The sequence below is a fragment of the Bos javanicus genome, chromosome 12 (assembly GCF_032452875.1).
Source record: "Bos javanicus breed banteng chromosome 12, ARS-OSU_banteng_1.0, whole genome shotgun sequence".
NCBI lineage: Eukaryota > Metazoa > Chordata > Mammalia > Artiodactyla > Bovidae > Bos > Bos javanicus.
In genome coordinates, this window is record NC_083879.1 from 13,132,883 (window position 1) to 13,154,995 (window position 22,113).

The 22,113-nt window shown below is 40.5% G+C and overlaps 1 protein-coding gene across 1 annotated transcript in view; it reads right to left on the reverse strand.

Annotated features, from left to right (window-relative positions):
- Window positions 1-8,636: 8,636 nt before the first annotated feature.
- The window catches only part of EPSTI1 (epithelial stromal interaction 1), a 100,811-nt gene continuing 87,334 nt past the window's right edge, over window positions 8,637-22,113 (reverse strand). The window contains exons 9-11 of the mRNA XM_061434495.1: window positions 20,975-21,048; window positions 14,288-14,387; window positions 8,637-9,186 (exon numbers count right to left, since the gene is read on the reverse strand). Of these exons, the coding sequence (XP_061290479.1) occupies window positions 9,178-9,186; window positions 14,288-14,387; window positions 20,975-21,048 (183 nt within the window). The 3' untranslated portion in view covers window positions 8,637-9,177. The remainder of the gene's footprint in view (window positions 9,187-14,287; window positions 14,388-20,974; window positions 21,049-22,113) is intronic.

Here is a 22,113-nt window from a genome sequence, read left to right on the forward strand (position 1 = left end):
TTCTTTATAAGTGAGCCTTCTAAATTTGGTCCATATTTTTTCAAAATAGTTTTGGAAAATTTATCAACATCATCAATGAATGGAAGATCAAAAAGCTTCAGTTTTTCAGACTTCCAATTATTGATAACAAGGTATAAAGACAGCAAGACACTAAAATTTGTCCCCACAAAAGAACTAAACAAATTAAATGATTTGTTCTGAACAAATCAAATGATGTGCAAGATTTAACTTTGAAATTCTATAACAGCACTTCAGAATATCTCAAATTGTAGAAACTTTTTAACAAAGCTCCTATTTTTTCTGTTTCAGACTAGGGTAAAGTTGAGAACTGAAATTTGAAAAATATAAACTTGGCAAAATAAAGAAAACTAATTTGACAAGCATTGCCTTGTAAAAATACTCTCTGAAGAAAGTTACTCTAAATGGAAGCCAAAAGTAGCCTTGAAAATACGTTAAGAATTGAGAATATTATCCACTTAGAATTTGTTTTGATCCTATTAAGTATGCTAGAGACAGTATATTCTGCAACATAATATGGTCTATAGAGAAGCTCAATTGAAGGTTCATTTCAAATTTATTAGCCTTAAAATGCAACTTTAAAGAAAATTTCAAGTAATTTTCTTCAAAAATGTAACACAGCAAGACCACATGGGGGAAAAACATATTCTTCAGAAAAATACAGTAGCATGTTATTTGAGATACATGTGTTTTAGGAAACTGATTAAAGGGGGTGAGTTAAAGGGTTGGGGGGGAAATCTTTCAGTTCTGATGGGGGTTCTGAGAGGGCTTCCCTAGTGGCTCACCGGCAAAGAATCTGCTGCAATGCAGGAGCCTCAGGAGACCTGGGTTTGATCCCTGGGTCAGGAAGATCCCCTGGAGAAGGAAGGAATGGCAACACACTCCAGTATTCTTGCCTCAAAATCCCATGGACAGAGGAGCCTGGTGGGCTACAGTCCACATGGTCGCAAAGAGTCAGACACAACTGAAGCAGCTAACACACAATTACTCTGATTCTTTTTTATGTTTACTTTTCACTTTATATAAAAAGTATTTTTAAAATTAACTTTATTATAGGTGCTGTACAATGTTGTGCTGGTTTCTGCGGTACAGAAGAGTGAATCAGCTATATGTTTACATACATCCCCCCTTTTCCTTTTTGGATTTCCTTCCATTTAGGCCACCATAGCTCATCAGATACAATTCTTTGTGCTACACAGTAGGTTCTCATTAGTTATCTATTTTACACATTGCATCAATACTGTATATATGTCAATCCCAAATCTCTCAGTTCATCTCAGCCCCCACACCCTTTCCACCTTGGTATCCATACATTTGTTCTCCACATCTGTCTCTCTACTTCTGCTTTGCAAATAAGAGCATCTACACCATTTTTCTAGATTCCATAGACATGTGTTAATACACAGTATTTTTCTCTTTCTGACTTCACTCTGAATGACAGACTCTAGGTCCATCCACATCTCTACAGATGACCCAACTTTCTTCCCATTTATGGCTGCGGAATATTCCACTGTATACATGTACCACATCTTTATCTGTTCATCTCTTGATGGACGTGTAGGTGGCTTCCACGTCCTGGCTATTATGAAGAGTGCTGCAATGAGCACTGGGGGGTACATGTGTCTTTTTGAATTATGGGTTTTTTTTCTGGGTATATATACTTCCTAACAGGATTGCTGGATTATAGCAATTTTTAACTTTACCTTGAAGTCCACGGATGGATGGAATCGAAGTGATGTCCCACCAGAACTGGCCTAGGCCACGCCAGAGGACAGAGACAACCCCATGGCTAACCCAGCAGCTCTTTTTCGGCACGGGGCCCCTTGCCTCTCCTCCCCACCTGTCCGCGGTGTGTGGAAGGCAAGGATGCTCGCGTGGAGCCAAATCCTCTCGTCTCCCGACCCCGATCCTCCCCCGGGTTCCTCGGATACAGCGGACAGCCTCGCGAGGCCTACTCGGCTTGCGTCTCGCGAGAAGTCCTCTGCCAAGTGGGCTTTGGGGCCAGGAGGTCGCCTTGGTGCGTGAGCACGTCCCGCCTGGCCCTGGGCGGTGACTGGGAGCACTCTGTATCGGTCCTGAGGGGCGTAAGGCCGAGTAGGGGCGTCGGCTCCGGTTCCCAGCAAGGAGCCCCTCAGGCCCCCGTGGCCATGGTGCTTTCGGTGAGCAAGCTTTCCGAGGGGTTGAGACAGTAAGGGAGGCGCGGCTGTCATCCTGCGCCCTGCCCACCCCCGGCCACCGTGGGGCGGGGAACCGCCTCTCCGCGGTGGTCCTCACTGACGCTACAGAGGGAGGGCAGCCTAAGTATCAGAGCTCCACCTGCCTAGGTGAGGTAGCTGAGGAAACTCACGTGCACGTTTTCTCCAGAGCCCGGCACTGTCATCCTTCAGAACCAGCGACTTCCGCGCACTTGCAAGCCGCTGCCGGGCTCCAGAAATCCTAGAAGGACGCAGTCGCTTCTCCCCAAGATCCCCGCCGCTCCCATGCTACCGTGGAAGTGAGATGCAGGAGACAGGAGGACCAGGCAGTTCTCTGTGACAGTGGTCGCTTTAAAACACACCGAGGGGCCAGGTCAAGTGGATGGCAATAACTTGAAAGTGGGCGATTGCTCCAGACATGGTGGAAGTCGAATTGGTTGTTTTGGCAATGAGATATGCCTGGATGGGGTGGGGCGGGAAGACCGGTGAGTCCTGTAAGAGTCCATGGTGTCTCTAAGTCTGTAGAATGGTGATAAAGTAAGGGAGGAAGAAGACTGAAAGACTGAACCTTAAAGCCTTTTTCTAGTTAATTCGAATTTAGCATTTGCCATTCCCTCACCTTATCCCCTTGTTTACCTTTGAAGAGCATTTAGCCTACCCAGGTTGTACAGAATGTGAGGTAGATATGGAGCTAAGAGAGTTTTCCAACATTAGCAGCTGACTCAGAGAAGGCGATGGCACCCCACTCCAGCATTCTTGCCTGGCAAGTCCCAGGGACAGGGGAGCCTGGTGGGCTGCCATCTATGGGGTCGCACAGAGTCGGACACAACGGAAGCGACTTAGCAGAGCAGCAGCAGCTAGACTGTCCAGTCTCCTGGCAGCCCAGAAGTCCTCCTTTCTTTTTCCAAATGCTTCAGCTCATGGCTAATGATCTGTATGTAGGCATTAAAAGACTGGCAGCACCAGCAACCTTCCTGAATTACAAATAGACAAAGCCAGCACTGGTTTGTGCCAGCAGCTGCCAGTGGCAGGGGCTGAACTGACTAGCTTAGTCTGATAGCCTGGTCCCAAGAATCTTTCCAAACCTTGACTGCCACACCTGGGGTTGGTCACTTAGCTATGCTGCTGCTGCTGCTGCTAAGTCACTTCAGTCGTGTCCGACTCTGTGTGACCCCATAGACGGCAGCCCACCAGGCTCCCCCATCCCTGGGATTCTCCAGGCAAGAACAAAGGAGTGGGCTGCCATTTCCTTCTCCAGTGCATGAAAGTGAAAAGTAAAAGTGAAGTCACTCAGCCCTGTCCAACTCTTAGCAACCCCATGGACTGCAGCCCACCAGGCTCCTCTGTCCATGGGATTTTCCAGGCAAGAGTACTGGAGTGGGGTGCCATTGCCTTCTCCAGTTAGCTCTGAGACATCCCAAAACATCAAAAGAAACTCTTTGAGAAGTTTTCTTCTTAAAAAAAAAAAAAAAAAGAAGTTTTCTTCTCTCTTCATTCTCATCTTCCCACTTCGTTTCACACTGAGCAACAATTGTATGAACCCCCAAGGTAGCTCCCCTACTCTCTCTTTCTGCACCCAATCCTCCACCAACCACCATGATACTTATTTCTCTTAATCTCTGAAAATCCTACTCCTCCATCAAATCCATTCATTTACCAAATATTCTCCCTGTTATGTGCTAGGCACCTTTCAAGGCACTGGGAATATAGCACTAAACAAGACAAAGTCACTGAGCTCACCAAGTTTAAATCTACAGTCTTTAAAACTCTTTATTGACTACATCAGGGCTCCCCATCTTCTGAAATACCACACATTTTGTCTCTGTGGTTACATCACTATCAACACATTCACCCAGGCTAGAAATATGTTCTTAGTGGGAGGTGAGCTCCATGTCCTCTTACTCTGCCATCTTCATCTCTCTCTCCTTAACTAGAGACCCAGGCTACAAATAGCAAACTCATCTCTCACTTGTCATTCTCCTTCTACATTTGAGTCACTCACAAAGTGCTGGTTTTTTAAAAAAAAATACAGATGCCTATCCTGTTCTCCCTATCTCTAGTCAGTGCTCTGGCTTAGGATTTTAATTATGGATCATTTGGACTGTAACTGATTGCTCTGCCTCTGGTCTTGCCTCCCTCAAATCTATCTTCCATGAGATCTCTCATGATTTATTTAAAACAAAGTTGAATCAGGTCCATTCCCTGCTCATAACCCTTCAAAAGCCCAAACTACTTGATATGGTACACAAAGCCCTCTGATATCCATCATGTCTTACACTTCTTGCCTCATTGCTTTACATAGTTGCTAACTCGTTTTTTAAGTTGTGTGTGTGTGTGTGTGTGTGTGTGTGTATCTTTGTACATTTTGTAGTTTCCATACCCAGCACAGTGCTTGGCATATAGTAGTCCCTTAATCAATTTTGAATTGGACAGGGCTCCTGCTATCATTTTGCATTTATATGTATGTCTTAAGTTTTTATGGGTCTTGCTTCTTCAACCTTACAGTGCATTTGGAGGGGTAGCCATTAGAATTATTTACAACATTCCTGTTCTTTTCCTCCTTCTGGAATATTGCAGAATTATATTTCCCACTCCCTTAAAAGTTGGGCATAGTCATGTGATTTGTTCTCACCAATAACATATGAGCAATAATAGCATGCACCATTTTCTGAGAAAGCCTTTAATTACCCATGCAAGACACTGCTACTGTCTCTTCCCCTTACATGAGGAAATGGAAGCTTCATCAGCTTGGTTCCCTGAGGGACAAAGGTGAGCAGAGCCTCCTGCTGACCTATGCTTGAAATATAACGTAGTCAAGAAACAGATATTACCAGTTCACTAAGATGTGGGGTTTTACTATGGTCACATAACCTTGTCTATCCTCACCACTTCATTCTCTCAGGACAGGAACAGTACCATTTATCTTTGGGTCTTCATGGTGCTATATTCAAATCAGACTAGAATATAAATATTGTATTTAAACTCTGATTTCTGATTTTTTCCTAATTCACAGTGTCCCATTTCAAAGATTCCTCTCTCATCTGTTTCTACTGTCTCATGACTAAAGCACACTTTCTGCTCCATTTTAGCACCATTCTGGCTTCTAAAATGCAAAAATTAAAAATTCTAATCAGTTCATAATTCAGTGTTGATCATCATGTAACATTTTGTAGAGAATAAGATGGCTGCCCTCTGATGACTGACTGAACAGTTTCTCCAGCTCAGCTGTAGCAGTGCTCTTCAGGGAAGTAAAGGAGGCTGGAGCACAGGCATGCAGCTCTGAGGGATTATAGTAATCAGCTTACAAGGGGATGTGAGTGTTACAGCATAGGTCGCCCTGTATCCTCTGCCCAAGCAGATGGCACAATGACATGGTAATACATGTAATAAAATTTTTCCTCCATTTGCCTTTATATGCCTTTAAAAACCCTCAGCTTTGAGTATATGCTTCTGTGAGAAAAAAAATCCTCTTTCTATGATCCTTTTTAAATGCCACCGTTAAACAATGGACTCTCCAAAAAGAAAAGAGTTCCGACACAGTCTCTACCTGAAAGAAATGCCGAACGTTTACTTATTCTCTCTGTAATCCTTATAGTAACTTAAAAGGCATATTTTTTCTTGCTCATGCAAGTGTATTATACATCACTCCAGTCATTTCCTGGACATCTATGGAGCTGCCTACTATATGCATTAGTTCATAGGGTTAAAAGCAAAAGGCCCACAGCCTTCTTACTATTTTCTTCTATCTATTAACAGTTCTAACACAGTATCTATTACCTCCTCCAGCATCCAAAGCTCCAAAATGCCCTTTCATAGGAAAAGGTCTAGCTCATCACAGCCCATCTGTTGAATATTCTGGAAGTTAAAATTAAGCCTGTAGGCACTGTCTCTATGATTTATGTTTCCTAAAGTCAATTACAAACTTTCAGCCAGAGTTATCAAAACTTTGAATTTTAACTTGAAGTTTTCATTTTTACAAATGCCAAGTGCTTTATTTTAGAGGGAAGTATTTCTATGTTTACTAAAACTATTAATATAATGTAATTTCCTAAAGATACTTCCTGAAAGACAAATATTCAGGTTTAAAAAGCAGCTTAGAGAATTTTATCATGTTTAACAAAATCAATCTGTGGAAGGAATCTAATTTTTTCAAGCTAACAAAGTGTTTAGGGACCACAAGAAATATATCTTTAGTGTTAAAAATACATAAAACAAATCTGTGAGCTCACGTCTGTGCTATGAATGGAGTTTGACCTTCTGCCCCATATCACTCATAACCATACCCACGAGAAGTCCTGCATTTTCTTATGATGGGTCTTTGAGTGGGTTTCTGCCTTTAAAATCTATCAACATAACACCAAGAAAAACCACAAAGGAAAAAGATTAATAGGTTCCCATACACAAATGTTTAAATTCCAATACTAAATAATACTAAAAGATTTATAAAAATTTAAGTATTTCCAACATAATATCTCAGCACAGAGAGATCTTTTATAAATCAACTACACACACATACACACAAAAGAAGATAAAAAAATGACCAGTAGACCTAAGGAAAGAAAAGAGGGATTAAGCTCTCCAAATGAAATTTTTACTCAGCTTGTAAGCAAAGATTTTTTAAAACTAGTAATAGGATTAAGGAGAGTATAGAGCATACTTTTGGTGCCAATAAATATTGAAGTCAACTTTTGGGAAAGTAATTAAACTACATATATTAAAATACCAGTAAATGTGGATTCCCTTAAATCACCAGTTCTAATTAAAAGTGTTTGTCCTCATCCAGTCATTAGACAAGTATCTGTAAGGATTTTTATTGCAGGGAGTTTGATATACATGTTGATAATATCTTGATGGATGCATACCAAAATACTAAACTGTGAAGATCAGCAAATTAAACTTGAAAAAGTCACTAATTTTTTCTTTTTATAATTTACTCATCTGTATGTCTAATGTTTCTGTAACACATACCTATTACTTTTGTAACAGTTTGTCTCATTTTTATTCTCTTTTATAGAAAATGTACTTTAAAAGCATAGAAAGGGTAATTGGAACTTTGGAATTCCTATCCAGGGTTACTCATAAGTCAAATTGTATTCCAATCAAGGGCAGATTAAATGTGAAAAACAAAATAGTAGGCTCCCTTACACAGCAACTCTTGCTTCTTTTCTGGTTACTTCTGCCTGCATAGAGAATTGTTTCAGGAAGATGTGTATCATCCCATATGTAGTCTAGAGAATTTTGGCCATAAAGTCGCAATCTTCCATACTTGCACAATAACTTTTTAACAAGACCAGATACCTGAACAAAATCTTTGGGAATGCAGGATATGGCAGGCAATAGAAGAGAAATTGACACCAATTTTCCCGAGAGTCCCCAAAGTGTGAAAGCCTCTCTTTCCCCTATATTGAGTCCTGGTTACACAATGGGGAAACAGAAGCAAATGAGAATGCCAAGCTTAGACAGAAAAACCAGAGCATGACCGTGGACTGTGAGGTAGCCAGGCTGGCAGGTGTAGGCCTGAAACGGCTGCAGTAAAATGCCTCCAACATTCACACATTTACAATCAGTTTGGCGGTGTTTCCAGGCCAGGCTGAGGGATTTCATTGTCCCCATATTAGGCAATGACAAAAATTTCAAATGGACTGAACATTTTATATTACTGTCAACAGCACTAACGTAGATTTGGCTGGCAGAGGAGAGGGAAACCAGGAGTGTCTGCATTACTCACTCCAGAGAAACACTGAGTACCGTCTGCTCCCAACCACCGTCACACCACCCAGTGCAGCGCTTTCTGGACCACACCCTCACCCCACTTCTGTGAGCCCTCCCCCACCAGTCTTGGTCCAAGAACCTGAAATCCCAGTGTTTCTCCAAATACACGTTTGGAAAGTCACTTTCAATGCAGCAGATGGTAACACAGGAGAGCTCTTAATGTCGCACAGTATTGTCTGCTCTTATCCAGTTCCAAAAATTATCTACTCTTCCAACCTTCATTCTAAGACTAAATGCAATGCTGCAATGCTTCTCTTATGTAACGTGGGAGGAGAGGGGGTGGCCAGACCATACAGTGTGGAAAACCAGTAATTCCCACACCAAGGTCTACAAACTGGTTCAAGGTCATAAAAGAGCAGGAAAGCCTACTGAACTAGTAATAGGAACTAGGTTGCATGAGCAAAGACAAGTTTCTAAAACACCCACAAACCACATGTGGTATCGACATTTGTGTCCAGCTGATTTTTATGACCTTTCAGGAAATGAACTGTCCCACTCTCAAAAACTAGAGGAACAGTATTAGTAAGTCAAAACCAAAGCCAAATCCAGTAGTGATTATAGTACTACATTTGATCTCTATGGACTGTAAAGAAGATATAAAAACAAGAGAGAAAAACTCAAGAGCTTTTCATTAAAAACAAACACAAACCATTTATACAAAAGCAGTTCAAATTTTATTTATAAATTTGTTTAAAAGCATATAAAGGATTTTTCTTTTGGTCACATTTGTAGCCTGAATTAAGAAAATAGGGATACAAATCTAAAGGTGCCAGAGCTTCCCCAAACCTGATCTGAGAAGCAGAAAAAAATTAGCTGCTAGTTTATAGAGACAGACAGGCAGGCAGCAGCCACAGCTCTCACTAACCTGAAAGCATCAAATGACTCCCTGCTATTCTAGCTTACTAACATGGCTGTAATTATCCTTCCAATAAGAGGCAAAACCAATTAGAAAAATAATGCAGCATTTCACTAGCAGTAGAGATTAAATATGAGTTCAGTAATCTGCGCCTACAAATATGCATAAATAATGACAGGGAGAAGAAACCAGTTATCCTCAGCCGCTCAGCTGAGTGGGTGGGTAGTTGGAGTCAAGGTAAAAAACAGTGAGGCTGAACAAAGCTGCAAGAAAGAAAAACATCTTGTGTGGTTTTTCAAGGTCAGTTGACAAAGGCCAGGCATAAGCAAATATTTCTCATGTATCCTGGAAGAAAAAGAAAACGAAAATTAGCACCAGCAACAAAACAGAATTCAAAGCCTTTGTAAATCCAAAATGAAGTTCCTCCAAAAAACACTCTGACTACATGACTATTTTTTTAATGATTTCAAGTCCCAGTGAAATGATTTAATTTTCAAGTTCCATTTCGACTCACAAGATGGTCTCTGTCAACAGTGCGTTAGCTTATTGAGTGACAGCTCATCAGCTGTGTTCTGAGAGACAGGCTAACACGGGTGACAACTAACAGTGTTCACAAATATTGTCACCCACCTCCACAGTTAGAGCAAGGACAGGGCAAATACAGTACGGAGCAGAGCTACTTCAATGGAAATGTGTGGAGTGGAAGAGCACTCTATTATACAGCAGGAAGGTGACGTCTAAGGGGACCTGGAGGAAAGGAGACAGACTTAAATGAGTTCCCTCCTCCCGCCATGTGCAAATAGTCATGTCATCTCGATCAAGCCTCCCAGACTACCAGCCCAAGGTCCACCGAGGTTTCAGACTACTGCTGCTCGAACATTCTGGGAAACTAAAATCTCAGGTTGCCTCATGGGTCATGGCAAATGCTTAACTGCCCTCGAAGACACAGGATTCAGAGTTTCCACAGCATCTCAAAGGGTCTCACCTACTGGTATCAGAGAAATGATCATCTGAACTGATTCTTTAAATATCCTACCTTAGATACATCTTATGTGTGATTCAAAGAAAAGCTTTGGATGTGTTTTCATTATAGATTTTTGATCCCTTGTATTAGATAAATTTATTTTCTATACCTAGTTTGCGAAAGATTTTTTACCACAAATGAATACTGAAATTTATCAAATGCTTTCTCTGTATCTGTTGAGATGTTTCTCCTATAATCTATAGGTGTTTCTCCTATAATTTATGTGGTATATTATCTTGGCTATTTTTTGGTTCTATTTATTTGTGATTAGCCAAACTTAAATTTCTGAGATAAGTACATACTATGCTTTTTTAAAAAAATCCATTGTTAAATCTGTCAAAATTTTGTTGTGATTTTTTTAATCTATGTTTATGAGTGAGACTGGCCTATGATTTTTTTTTCTATATAGTCTTTGTTTTGATTCTAAGTTACATTCACCTGCTTAATCCTTTGGAAGAATACTCCCTTCTTTTCATTTATCTGGAAAACATTCTGGACACTTGGAATAATCTGTTTCTTGAACATTTAGTAAAACTTTTCTGTAATATGTGTAGGCCTGTTTTTTATTTTATGGGAAAACAGTACCTAGATACAATTTAAATCATTTTGAATCCTACCTACAAAGTGTGAAACTGTCTCCCCTGTCTTGCAAATAGAGCATGTTGTCAATCTCTTGTATTTTGCCAAATAATAGATAAGAAGTGGTATTTTGGTTTAGTTCTTAATTTGTATTCCTTTTGTTATAAATTCATTGGATGCTTTAATTTCAAAGATTATAATTTTTTCTTCCTAGAAGTTCTACTTTGCTCTCTTTGAATCTTCCTTGTTGTCTTTGTCTCTTGTTTTTGCGTATCATTTCAAAGTCAATATTTATTCCAAATGTTTTATACATAGGTATCTTAAATTCAATATCTAATATTTAAGTGTCTCAAATCATTTGGTTCTAAATTTCGTTTTGTTGCCCTCAGCCACAGCTATCTGTTTCCTATCCTTGTGGTAAGTTCCAGTCACTGTGTTATACTTAGGATATACCACTGAACAAAACAGTCAAAGAGCCCTGCTCTGATGGAATATGGAACATAAATTATCACAAGGATAGAATAATAGTAATTAATCAACAAAACATCTAAGAAAATGATGTTAGAAAATTAGGCCAGAAGTTGCAGAGTGCTATAGAAAAAAGAAATGGAGCCTGGAAAGAGAATTGCAGGAGTCTGGTGGCAGCATCAAATGGATGGCCAAGGAATCCTTGGAACTTAAGAACATACCTGAAAGAGAACAAATCATTTGGATGTTTTGGAGAAGAGTATAGAGGGAGCAGCCAGTTCTTAAGTATTCAGAGAACAGCCAAAGAAAGTTGGCGTGGCTGGGAGGAATGAGGAAGAATGGCAGTCGGAGGAGAGTGCCCGAGGAGTAGTGTGGGCTCTAGGTCTTGAAGCATCTGTAAGGATGAGTAATAGACATCCTGTGGCTTTTACTCTGGAGTCATCAGAGCCACTGGAGGGCTTTGAGCCAAGGAGTGACAGCAGATGACTTATTTTTCAGTCTCATGTTGAGAACAGACTCTAGGTGGAAGCGTGAAAGCAAGGACACCATCTAGGAGATGGTTTCAAGAATTGAGATGAGCAATGATGGTGGTTGGGATCATGATAATAGTGGCGAAGGTGGATGAAGCTGCAAGACTGGATACATTTTGAAGGAAGAGTCAAGGAGACTTGCTGATGCATCAGCTGTAGAGGTGTAAGAGTCAGTCATGCAAACATGAAAAAGTGCAGACAGAGAAGTGGAGTCAAGGGCATCAGAGGTGAAGTTTTAGACATGTTAAGGTTGAAATGTCTATCAGATACACAAGTAGTGATGTTGGGTAGAAAAATGGATCTGCAAGTCTAGAGGAAGAGATGGAGGCTGGAAGTTGAAATTTGGGAGTAAAAAGCATATTGGTATTTAATTTCATGAGAATGAATGAGGCCATGAAGGTCTTAAGTGAACGTAAAGAAGGTAGTCCAAGATGTATCCCTGAGGCACTCTAACGCGGAGAGGACAGAAAGAGAGGATTCAGCAAAGGAGATTGGAAAGCAGTGGTCACTGAAATAAAACCCAGGAGAGTACAGAAGCCAAGTAAACAAAGAGTTTCAAAGAGGAGGCAGTGATTTACCATGACAAATGAGGCTAATCAGTCAAAAGATGAAGACTGAGAAATAACCACTCGATTTTGCAATGTAGATAATGTTAGTGACCACAAGAAGAACTTTGTGGTTAGACAGAGATGGTCTAAATTCTGATTAGAGGGGGTTTAAGAGAAAAGGGAATAAAGAAATTGGAAACAGGACAAATCCCTCGAAGTTTTTCTCTAAAGGGGAACAAAGAAATAGGACAGTAGCAAGAGGAAAATGGGCATCAATATAATTTAATATTTACATTTTCTGCTGATGAGAATTTTCATGTGACCGTTCGGGAGAGAGGGAGGAGCATTGTTAGAATAAAGCCCCCCAGTGGATGGAGAAGACAGAATCTGTGCCATAACGAAAAGCAGACACAGAGGAAGGGATGTCTGCAGTGAAGTGAGGTGGAGATGAGAACCTGGGCAAGTTTTCGCCTCTGTGTCACTGCTTCTTTCATGCAAGTGAAAAGCCAGTGACCACGCTGGACTTGGGTATGCCCGTCTTAGTAAGGAATCTTCAGTCATCCTCACTCACATCATATCCTGAGAAAGTAATGTTTCTCTCTTTCTATCTGTGAGGAACCCAAGTGGAGATTCACAGCTCACTTACCTAAGACCTATCAACAGTCAGGGGAAGCCAGACTCCCACATCCCTATTCCCCTCATGGCAGCCCATGGAGTATTCATTTACTCTCTCCTGTCATCTACTCTTCAGCCCCAGGTGTTTTTCTGTGTGTGTGTGCTTAGTCTCTCAGTTGTGTCCAGCTCTTTGCTACCCCATGGACTGTAGCCCGCCAGGCTCCCCTGTCCACGGGATTCTCCACGGGATTCGCCTCCAGAATTCTGGAGTGGGTTGCCATGCCCTCCTCCAGGGGATCTTCCCAACCCAGGAATTAAACCCAGGTCTCCTGCACAGTAGGCGGATTCTTTACCATCTGAGCCACCAGGGAAGCCCTTTCTATGTATATGCACCTTCAAAATTGGGGTTATTAAGTACAGGAGAAAATGTACAGCAAGGTTCCAAGTCCTGTCCAAAATCTGAGTTTCAATCACATTTCACTACTTATAAATTCTATAAACTTGGATAGTGTCTTAAATTCACAATGCCCTATTTTCCACATGACTCCTACTCACATATTCTTTTAACTCAATAATTTGTCAATTTCACACAATACAAAGATACTGTTTTGATTCCTTTCTATCTTTGTACATTGTCTCTACTCTGAATGCCTTAGTGATACACAGGAGCATACATTATAAATAGACACACCCACTATGCATTCTCTACAATTTGCCTACATTTAATTATCTTCAATATATATACGTTTGTGAGATCTATCCATAAATTTTAACCACTAGATGCATTCCAAGGAATCATGCATATCAAATCTCTAACAGATTATTTTCTCAAAAATGATTTTTTGTCCACCAAGTATTTATTAAGGGGTGATCTCCTCTAGAGTTACCAGGTCAGCAAGTACTTGATTATTTTCTCATATTTTACCAGTTTAAAGATTTCTGTCTGTTCCTTTTTTTAAAAAATAAGTACAAATATACTTAGGCTTCAATTAAATTGTAAAACCCACTGTGCTTAGTTTTAATTCTGTACACATTGCAAACCCCACAATCCCATACATTCCAAAGCTTTGGTGCTGTTTAAATAATCTACTGTGCACACAAAACACATTACACACATATTACAACACAGTCGCAGGGCTTTCTTCCCCCAAATCTGTAAGAACATTTCATTTTCAAAAAGTGCCTTTTGCCATAGGGTTTTTTTAAAAATCATTTTGTAGTGAAAAATTAAATACTGATTTCTTTGATGTGCTAGTTTCACTGAAAGAATATGTTACAAGAGAATGCTTACTATTTTTAGAACCATATTTCACTGAAAATCTTCCTGGAAAAAAAAAAATGTTCCTTGGTTTTTATTGTATGCCTGGGCAAAGGGGGATTTTTTTTTTTTTTTTTTAAAAGACTTGCGGTCCAGGCAATCACACAGCAAACAAAGGGCAGGTGTCATTTTTTATTGTGATTGGCATTGGGCTAGAGCTGAAATCAGGACTTTCTCCATCTCTCAGAAGCTATTGTGGAATTTACAGTAATCACCCCAGCTGCCTGCCCACCACACAGCTGAATGGCACACCAAAAAAATATTTATCTAGAGAGAAGGCCACAACATATTTTTTAAATTCTCATTGTTTTTATTCTTCAACTTGGAAATATTTATTTTTTGAGAAAAAAATAATAAAACTCACCCAGCTGTTACCACTATTCATATTCCAATAACCACCAAAGTGCTGGAGGCCACCTGGTTGACTTTTGCCTTGGAGTCGGTCCAGAAAAGCATTATTTACCCTTTAAAACAATGAAAAATGTGGGTAAGTGGAAAGCTTGCTGCAGGGCTGAGAGATTTCTGAGAACCTAATGTGCTGTCTGAATGGACTGTGGGGAGCTCTGCCCCCATCCAGCTCAGAAGAAATCTACAGAGACTTCTTTTCATATTAACCATATGACATGCTGGGAACAGTCCTCTGGTGGAGGTGGTGGTAGTCTTGACTCAGTCCAAAATGGGCATAAATTCTTTACTCCAGAGATTCATTCACCCACCTCTACTAGTTCTACAAGCGTCTTGGTTACCCAAACAACCATACCCCTCAGGGCCATGCCAGGCGTGAACCCCAGAGAAGGAAGGAAGATGGAAGCTTCACCAAGAGCTAAAACATGAAGAGAAACCAAACACACTTCTGTGGTGCCGTTAATAGTATTACAAGATAAATGTCTCTTCCATACACTCTGTACCCCATTGCCAGTCTTTCTAAGGTAAATCCCACTAGTGAAAAGCAGAAGGAAAACAGGAAGAGAGTGTGAGAAAAGGGAAGAAAGACAGGCATCTGAAGAAGGAAGCTCAAGCTTTCAAAAGAAGGGATACATCTTTCCCTAATGTTTGATCATACTGGCAGCAACCAATTGCAGAAATAAAGTCAAACATATAAGTGATGAGTGATAGTTGCTCAGTCACGTCTGACTCTTTGCAACCCTATGGACTGTAGCCTGCCAGGCTCCTCCGTTCATGGAATTCTTCAGGCAAGATTACTGGAGCGGATTAGAAAGGCAAGAAGTGATCATCCTAACAGTTAAGATAGGGTTACCTGTAGGATAATGGTTATATTATGTTACTGGAGCTGGCTACCTGGGTGTCCCATTTTATAATTAACCATCCTAAATATCCTTTTCATGGACTTTTGTGTGTTACATCTTACAGTTTTTAAATTTAAAAAGGAAAAAGGCCACACCATGCTCTGTGTTGCCCATGTATGGCTGAGCAGAGTCAGAGACATGGCAGCTGGAGAAAGAGCATGGTGATAGGTACCCTATGACAGAGAAGGCAATGGCACCCCGCTCCAGTACTCTTGCCTGGAAAATCCCATGGACGGAGGAGCCTGGAAGGCTGCAGTCCATGGGGTTGCTAAGAGTTGGACATGACTGAGCGACTTCACTTTCACTTTTCACTTTCATGCATTGGAGAAGGAAATGGCAACCCACTCCAGTGTTCTTGCCTGGAGAATCCCAAGGACGGCGGAGCCTGATGGGCTGCCGTCTATGGGGTTGCACAGAGTCAGACACGACTGAAGCAACTTAACAGCAGCAGGTACCCTATGATGTGAATGAATTGTGGAGGAATAGCATCATGAAGGCCATAAGCTTCTCAACAGAAATACAGTGCCTGGAGCCCAGAAACCATTCAATCCATGCTTGTGGAAGAGGGGTTAGGCAGGACCCAGTGAGGTGAGCCTCCTTTTTAGTCATGAAGTGTAACGAATGTGGTCATTGTGGGTGGCTGTAAGTCAACATCTATGTAAGATTTGGGAACTTTGAGGATAATGACTGCTGAGTGGCAGAGTCAGAGGCTGGGGGTTTTGCCTCTTGGTCTTGCTCAGTGTGTTTAGCTAAAATGCCAACTGCATGTTGATTCATGTTAGTCTCTGGTTTTTGGTTGCTGTTTTCAACTTCAAGCCCCATTTGGCAGTGGTTACATCTTAGTTATTAGAAAGCTTTTTTTTTTTTTTTTTTTAATCCCTCACTATAAAATCTACCAAGGTGTCATATTGTGGTCAGCCTGGTGGTGGTGGTTTGGTGCTAAGTCGTGTCTGACTCTTGCGATCCTGTGGACTGTAGCCTAGCAGGCTCCTCTGTCCGTGGGATTATCCAGGCAGGAATACTGCAGTGGGCTGCCATTTCCTTCTCTACTGGTCAGCCTAGTTCACTGCAGAACTGAATGTTTACGCCACCTTTTCTAGACCTCTCAGCATGCAGATTGAAATAAGATACCTGAGCTGGAGACTTGAATATTAAGGAAGAAGGAAGTGGCTTTGATTCCCCTAAAACTCTACAACCAACAGTATAGTCCATACACCTGGACTGTTCGTTGGACAGTCCATACACCTGGGGCTGTTTTTATCCAGTCTCTCTGTCAGTAACAAAGACAGACGTTCCCTCAATATTCCTTTTCCCACCTCACATCCAATCCACTAGAATCCTTGTTGGCTCCACCCACTAAACACATCCTGAATTTACCTGTTTATTTCCATGGCCACCATTCTAGTCCAAATTCCTATCTTCTCTCATTTGCCTCTCTTTCCACTCCTGCCCTCTGCAATCCATTGTCCACACAACCACTTGAATAAATTATAAAAGGGATCAGGCCTTCCTTTTTTTAAAAACCCTCCCACGACTTATTAGTCTTAGAATAAAATAATTGACTTACAAAATCTTCTATTTCCTGCCTATCTTTCTTTCCTCATTTTGTAGTCTTCTTTTTCTCACCATCTATAATCAAATCATTTGGGCCTCAGAAAGTTCAAGCTTATTCCTGATTCAGGGCCTTTGTGTTTGTTGCTATGCTTGGTAAGAGGGGACATCCCATTGTAATGTTTTGCCCCCTTCCCATCTCTGTGTGACTGACTCTTGTTCCTGGATGTCACCTCTTCACTGAGGAACTATTGCCTGTAATCTCTCCCTTAGTGTCATTTTGGGATGTGGTCCTCATGTGTGCATCGCTATCTGAAATAATCTTGCTGCTAAATTGTTAACTTCTATTTATCTCCTCTAGCCTGTAAATCCCATGCAGTTGGGGACGACCTCTGCCTTGTTCACACCTATTCCTAGTGCCTAGAACAAAGCACAGGGTATGCCCTGATTCCTAAGAGGTGAATGAATGAACTGTCCTGGTGCATGGTCCCCACATTAGCCTCTTTCTGTGACTGCAGCTGCATTGTAAAATTAGCCGTGGTAGGGAGAGTAGTTCATTGTCCACTGCTCTCAATTCACTTAAACACTTTGAAGATGGATGACTTTGTCATGTTCACAAGGTGATGTGATTCACTTTTGAGCGTGTTACTAAGAGGACAGCAGACTGGGTCAACTAGAGATCACAGGTGGTAAAGAGATTACTTTTTCAATTTCTATCAAGAATTTGTAATAGGGAAGAACCTTTTGTATTCTATTACAAGTTAATCACGAAAGGGATGTTGCCTATAAGCTTAAATTATACATAATGGCCCATCTCTGAGAACCCTGCTTCTCAGATAATGAGCATTAAGCTAAAATACCTTTGTTTAGCTCACAGGAAACATCCTGACCAGGTCCTCTATTAATGACTTCGGCGAAGAAGAAACTATAAACTCCAGTGACTGACTGGAACCAGGAAATATTTGACTTTACTCCCTCCCCTTTTAGTAGAAAAGAAGCCTGAATTCTAATTCAGGCAAGACTGGTTCTTTGAGACACACGTCTACCATCTTTTGCCAGCTGTCCAATAACGTTGCTATTCTTTGTCCCAACAACTCATCTCTCAGTTTATTGGCCTGTCATGGGACAAAAAGTGCGAGCTTGGACTCAGTAACAAATTGAAATGGGGGGAAAAGTACCAGTTTATATTTTTGTTTACTAGTTTTAGAAAATACATATATTTCATTGCTGTCAAGCTAGTGCTCAGGATTTTCTTCAGAGGCTTAACTTGGATAAAAACTATTGTTCAGAGATGATTCATGTTTCAATAAATCAATTCAGTTCATTCCAATTTCCAGCTTGCAGCCCAGTTCAAGTCCTTCACCCCCAGCGCTGTTTTTTCCTCTGAAGTTTTAACTTTCTTCTCTTCCTCAGAAAGTTACACTGGGTCAGGTTCAGGTGCCATCAGATTCAATCGTTACAGGGTTGGTTGTAAAGCTTGTTAGGAATGTGCATGATTTCTATTATAAAACTCAGGGCTGCATTTTCTGCTATGTGAACTTCCAAACAGTAGAAAACACATCGTCTTCTTGTCTCCAATAAAATTATGTCCCTGGAGAAAACCTAACTTAACGACCCCTTTCCCCAAACCACATAGCTTGTATTGCTGCCCTCAGCAAGAATGGACACAGCTATTTTATTCTTTAAGTGACAACTGAATGAGCATGAAAAGATGGAAAAGCTCACTGTAAACACCAAAGGACAATACAAACATGAGCCTTTATCAAAAACTGATAGTATAAATAAAATATGTGTAAAGACTTGACCAATTGTTTCAAAACTGGTTACTGAGTTTATTATCCAGAGGGATTTCCTATTGGATTAAACTGGGATCTATATTTAACTAGAATCAATAGAAAGAATAGAAGGTGAAGGAAAGAAATAGTGCCATCAGTATTTAGGTATTCAGCAATAAGGAAATAAAGGTCAAAGTTCCTATAACAAAAAGTAATCTTTTTGACCTCTAATCAAATAATGTATTTTTATTGGGTGCCCACTGAAGATTAATTTCTTAGTAGAGGGGCCTATTAATGTGACATATCACTATCTTTAAAATGCCTAAAGCTTTATAATCCAATTAATCCTCAGAAATCCAGAGAAATGCTGGCTACTAATAACTACTGTTATAGAAATATCGGGTTTTTTAATAGAAAGACTTTTAAAGAGAAAAAGTAAAAGACTAAACTAATTTATGACCTAATTTATTAAAAAAAAAAAAACAAAAGGTAGCAGTAAATGTTATGTGGCAGCCTGAATGGCGAAGGGAGTTTGGGGGAGAATCAGTTCAGTCGTTCAGTCGTGTCTGACTCTGCGAGCCCAAGGACTGCAGCACGCCAGGCTCCCTGTCCATCACCAGCTCCTGGAGTTCACCCAAACTCATGTCCATCGAGTCGGTGATGCCATCCAACCATCTCATCCTCTGTTGTTCCCTCCTCCTGCCTTCAATCTTTCCCAGCATCACTGTCTTTTCCAATGAGTCAGTTCTTTGCATCAGGAGGCCAAAATATTGAAGTTTCAACTTCAACATCAGACCTTCCAATGAATATTCAGGACTGATTTCCTTCAAGATGGACTGGTTGGATCTCCTTGCAGTCCAAGGGACTCTCAAGAGTCTTCTCCAGCACCACAGTTCAAAAGCATCAATTCTTTGGTGCTCAGCCTTTTTCACAGTCCAACTCTCACATCCATACATGACCACAGGAAAAACCATAGCTTTGACAGACGGACCTTTGTTGGCAAAGGTCCACCTGTGGGGGAGAGGATACATGTATATATATGGCTGAGTCCCTTTGATGTTCAACTGAAACTATCACAGCATTGTTTGTTAACTGGCTATATTCCAATACAAAATAAAGTTTTTAAAATGAAAAATAAAAACAAAACAAAAAATAGGTAGTAGTAATGGTTCCCCTTTATCCAACAAAATAGTCTAACCAGTGTATCAGAATTTTGATGTTTCCTTACAACCAGAGAGGGGCTTCCCTGGTGGCTCAGACAGTGAAGAATCTGCCTGTAATGTAGCAGACCCAGGTTCGATCCCTGGGTCAGGAAGATCCCCTGGAAAAAGAAATCGCAACCCACTCCAGTATTCTTTCCCAGAGAATCCCATGAACAGAGGAGCCTGGTGGGCTACAGTCTATGGGGTTGCAAAGAGTCAGACATAATTGAGTGACTAACACTTTCACTTTTTCACTTATAACCAGAGAAAAACACATAAATTCACATTTAACATTTTAAAACTATTTTGACAGGACCATGGAAGCAGAATAATCCATTCAAAATAATATGAAAACACAGCCACAGTTGGCAGGTACAGCAGAATTAGGAACTTCCATTAACACTTTCTAAAGTCTCATTTACAAAATGAAACCACCACAGTTTAAAAGTACTTCTTAGTAATATTCTTAGTAATAGTGGGAAGGTTAAACACATAAATGAAGCCAGTCAGTTTCGAAAGAATTTGCTCCTTTAAATCATGAAGGCCTTTATATTAAATTCTTCTCCTGAGACACTCAATCACATGGCAATAAACTCAAATAACCCAACTGCTCCCTAGGAAAATCTAGAATAATGATAGATAAGGTAATTATTAGCGCTCACCCAATATCAACATGATATTCTGGGCACTCTCAATGTCTGACATTAGAAATAAGATAAAGACTATTTCCACTATTAAAAATTACTGATTGTAAAAAATTTTCCCTCATATATCAGTCAACATAAAATAACCAATGGTAGTTCTTGTCTCAGCTTTTATATTCAGGTATGAGTATCTTACCATCTATACTAGTTCAGTTATTATAAAGTAGTGTACAAATGGTAAGGATTATATAAAAGGATTACTATGGCTTTGTCTTATGGGAGGGAGATTAAGTATAACCTAAACAAACAGACCTTGAGAGATGAGTCCACTTTCTAGGGTCAATTTATGCTGCCAGTTCAAAAAAATTGGATATTGTTTGTATATGTATGTGTGTGTGTATGTGTGTGTAGCAGCTGGCATTCTCACATATACCACACCCCAATAATATAATGATTAAAAAACTAATATAGATTCCAAAATCCTGTTCAGTATGACTGTGTTTTCCTAAAACATTGCAAAACCTTTATAGGTAATCGTTTTAACCAAGGATGCTTATCTTAGTGGTTCATACCTCCTGTGTTCAGCTTGGTGGCTTTTGGTTCTTTCTTCCTCCTGTTGCTGTCGTTTAAATTCCAGTAATTCACCCTAGGAACATTAAAATATGGTTTTCAGTTAACATGGTTGTACAGAAGACACCCAAATTAATTACATATTTAACCTTAGCTAGCACAATATTTCATTTTTGAAACTTTTACTTAAGTGCCATTTCCATGTGAAATTGTTTTCTTACATAACTAGGTAGCAAAAATAATTGTGCCTCAGCCAAGTAATAACTGTGAGTGTAAAACTGTGAGATTAAAAAGGGAATGTGCATGTTCAAGCTATTAGACCATTAGGTACAACATACTCAGGAGAAAATGCAAAGTGAGCCAAACTCACCTGTGTCTTACAAAGAAAAACAAATCCAATTAGTTTCCTTAAGGAATGTTACACAATACTATTTCTTGGTAATTTCTTGAGCTTCTTTTTCCCAACAAATCCACAGCTGCTTACAAATATATATTGGACTCAACTCTGTAGAGCAATTCCATTAGAAACATATTTTCCATCCTGGAGAATAATCACTCAGCTTTCATTGACTATGCTATGCTATGCTAAGTCACTTCAGTCGTGTCCGACTCTGTTCGACCCCATAGACACAGCCCACCAGGCTCTCCCGTCCCTGGGATTCTCCAGGCAAGAACACGGGAGTGGGTTGCCATTTCCTTCTCCAATGCATGAACGTGAAAAGTGAAAGTGAAAAGTGAAGTCGCTCAGTCGTGTCCGACTCTTAGCGACCCCATGGATTGCAGCATAACAGGCTCCTCCAGCCATAGGATTTTCCAGGCAAGAGTACTGGAGTGGGGTGCCATTGCCTTCTCCGTCTCATTGACCAGTTATTTCTAATACTAGCAGAACATGGGAGTGGATGCTTTGCTTCAAATAGGCGGTCATGTTACTCCAACTAAATCTCTAGCTTCTGACATTCTGTCTTCTTGGAAAAGTCAGCAACTTCCACATTCAGTTACTGTGCTCACAGTATCAAACCAAACAACTAGGTTGCCAGAGAATCTCAATACTCAACTGCCTACACCTTGAGGCGGACCAAGTTATAACCTCATGTCACAGGCAGAAAAAGGCAGAGGGAAGTTATCAGGCCCCTGTCATGAG